General features: G+C 44.5%; 1 protein-coding gene across 1 annotated transcript; it reads right to left on the reverse strand.

Annotated features, from left to right (window-relative positions):
• Positions 1–2,465: 2,465 nt before the first annotated feature.
• On the reverse strand, positions 2,466–3,023 carry LOC104223703 (uncharacterized). The gene has a single exon (XM_009775176.1). It carries the CDS (start codon positions 3,021–3,023, stop codon positions 2,466–2,468), a length of 558 nt encoding a protein of 185 aa, XP_009773478.1.

Below are 3,023 nucleotides of genomic sequence, written 5' to 3' on the forward strand. Positions count from 1 at the left end.
CCACTTCATGAACGACCACGGCGACAAGACCGAATGCAGATGTTTACCGGGTTGGTGAATCATCGGGGCAAATCTCTGGCATTTGTCGCACTTACGGACAAATTCTTTGGTGTCCTTTTCCATGCTGTCCTAATAGTAGCCTGCTCTGATCACCTTTGGACTAAGGAATCGGCACCGGAGTGATTTTCGCAGGTTCACTCATGGATTTCTCGGAGCACATAATCTGTGTCCCCCAGCCCCAGACATACTGCTAGGGGCCCATCAAAGGTTCTTCTGTACAGAGTTCTGTTTCTGTCGAGCAAAAATCGGGCTGCTTTGGTTCGTAGGGCCCTCGACTCTTTTGGATATGCGGATAGTTTCCCACTTTCCAAATAATCGATATATTTTTTTCTCCAATCCCATGTCAGGCTATTGGAGTTGATCTCGGTATGACCTTCCTCGATCACTGACTTGGATAGCTGAACAACAGCCCCGGGGAGTAGGTCATCTTCTTCGATAGATGATCCCAGGTTTGCGAGGGCATTGGCCTCGCTATTCTGCTCTCGAGGTATATGGACCAGAGTCCATTCTTTGAAGCGGTGCAATGTAACTTGAATTTTGTCTAAGTATCTTTGCATCCTATCTTCTCGAACCTCGAAGCTCCCATTTATCTAATTTACTGCCAGGAGGGAATCACATCTTGCTTCGATTACTTCAGCTCCTAGGCCTTTGTCCAATTCCAGGCCTGCAATCATAGCCTCATATTCAGCTTCGTTGTTAGTCAATCTTGCAGTTTTTATAGATTGCTTGATTATGCCGCCCGTAGGCGGCTTCAGGACTATACCAAGCCTGGATCCTCTTATGTTCGAGGCACCATCAGTGAACATGGTCCACACCCCGGAAGATGTGCTTGTTTTTAGTAAAAGCTCTTTCTCTACCTCAGGCACAAGGGAGGGCGAAAAGTTGGCCACAAAATCCACCAGTATTTGAGACTTGATAGCCATTCGGGGTTGATACTCGATATCATATCCCCCGAGTTCGATGGCCTATTTGGCCAGTCGGCCCGATAATTTGGGCTTATTCAATATCCTTCGAAGAGGATATGTTGTTAAAACACAAATATGACGGCATTAAAAGTAAGGTTTCAATTTTCGTGATGCGCTTATTAATGCAAGAGCTAATTTTTCTATGTGTGGATACCTGGTTTCGGCATCTCCCAGGGTCCGACTTATATAATAGATAGGGAACTACGTACCTTGTTCTTCTCAAACTAACATACCACTTACCGCTATCTCGGATATGGCCAGGTATAAATACAGTGTCTCATCCTCCTTTGGAGTATGGAGTAAAGGTGGGCTAGTCATATATTGCTTCAACTCCTCTAAAGCACGTTGGCATTCCAGAGAGCATTCGAAGTTGTTTTTCTTTTTGAATAAGGAGAAGAAATGATGATTCCTGTCTGACGATCTCGATATGAATAGGCCCAAGGCTACTATCCGCTCGGTCAGCCGTTGCACGACCTTCACATTGTTTACCACCATGATTTCTTCGAGGGCCTTGATTTTGTCGAGGTTAATCTCGATATCCTTGTTTGACACCATGAAGCCTAAGAATTTTCCCAAACCCACTCCGGAGGCATATTTCTCGGGATTGAGTTTCATATTATAGCTTCTGAGGATGTTGAATGTCTCCTGCAAATGAGTCAAATAGTCCTCTATGCAGGGACTTAACTAGCATGTCATCAATATAAACTTCCATGGATTTTCCTATTTGATGTTCGAACATTTTATTAACTAGGAGATGGTATGTGGCTCCAGCGGTTTTTAGCCCGAAGGGCATTATATTGTAACAGTATGTACTGTACTTCGTGATGAATGAAGTCTTTTCCCTATCCACGGGGTTCATCTGAATTTGATTATACCCCGAGTAGGCGTCGAGAAAAGTAAGGGTCTTATGACCCGTCGTGGAATCGATCAATCGGTCGATTTTAGGCAATGTGAATGAATCATTGGGGCATGCTTTATTTAAGTCTTTATAATCTACACACATTCTTAACTTATTTCCCTTTTGGGAACTACCACCACATTGGCCAGCCATTCGGGATATTTTACCTCCCTAATAAACCCTATTTTGAGGATTTTTATTACCTCGTCCTTGATGAATGCACGTTTTACTTCGAACTGGAGTCTCCTCTTTTGTTTCACCGGTCTGAATCTGGGGTCGACACTTAGTCGGTGGGTGGTTATTTCCAATGGGATTCTTGTCATATCTAAATGGGACCAAGCAAATTTATTAACAAGAAATTGAATGAGTTTTTTCCTGAGTTTGGGGGTTAGACCCATTCCTAGGTATACCTTCCGATCTGGGAGGTGCTCGATCAAAACAACTTTCTCTAGTTCTTCAATACTTGATTTCGTTGCATCCGACTCTTCGGGGGCAACAAAAGTTCGGGGAGCAAGGAAATCTTCCTCATCATCCTCGGGAGTCTATTTACCTCCCGTCTCTTCCGAGGTAGAGTGTATAGAATTTGATGCCTCCCAGTGGGCCACGAACATTTCTTTTGTCGCATGTTGTTCTCCATATACTATCTTTATGTCGTCCTCCGTCGGAAAATTCATCATCTGATGCAGAGTTGACGGTATTTCCCTCATGTTGTGTATCCACGGCCTACCAAGAAATGCATTATACCTCATGTCACCTCCGATGACGTGGAATTTGGAGTCCTGAACTGCACCGGACATGTTGACCAGGAGGGTGATATCCTCCTTCGTTGCTTCGCCGGCCGTGTTGAAGCCGTTGAGGATTCGAGAAGTAGGTACAATCTGATCAAGTAGTCGGAGCAGCTCTGCCACCTTCGACCTGATTATGTTGGTCGAGCTACCTAGATCCACGAGTCCACACTTAATTTGAATGTTATTAAAGAGAAATGAAATTACCAGCGCATCGTTATGTGGTCGAGCCAAGGTCGCAAAATCTTCCTCGCTGAATGCAAGGATGTCTTCGGACATGCGACCCCGAATTAATCCTTCCGTTGCAGCATACAT

The sequence above is a fragment of the Nicotiana sylvestris genome, chromosome 10 (assembly GCF_000393655.2).
Source record: "Nicotiana sylvestris chromosome 10, ASM39365v2, whole genome shotgun sequence".
Taxonomy (NCBI): Eukaryota; Viridiplantae; Streptophyta; class Magnoliopsida; order Solanales; family Solanaceae; genus Nicotiana; species Nicotiana sylvestris.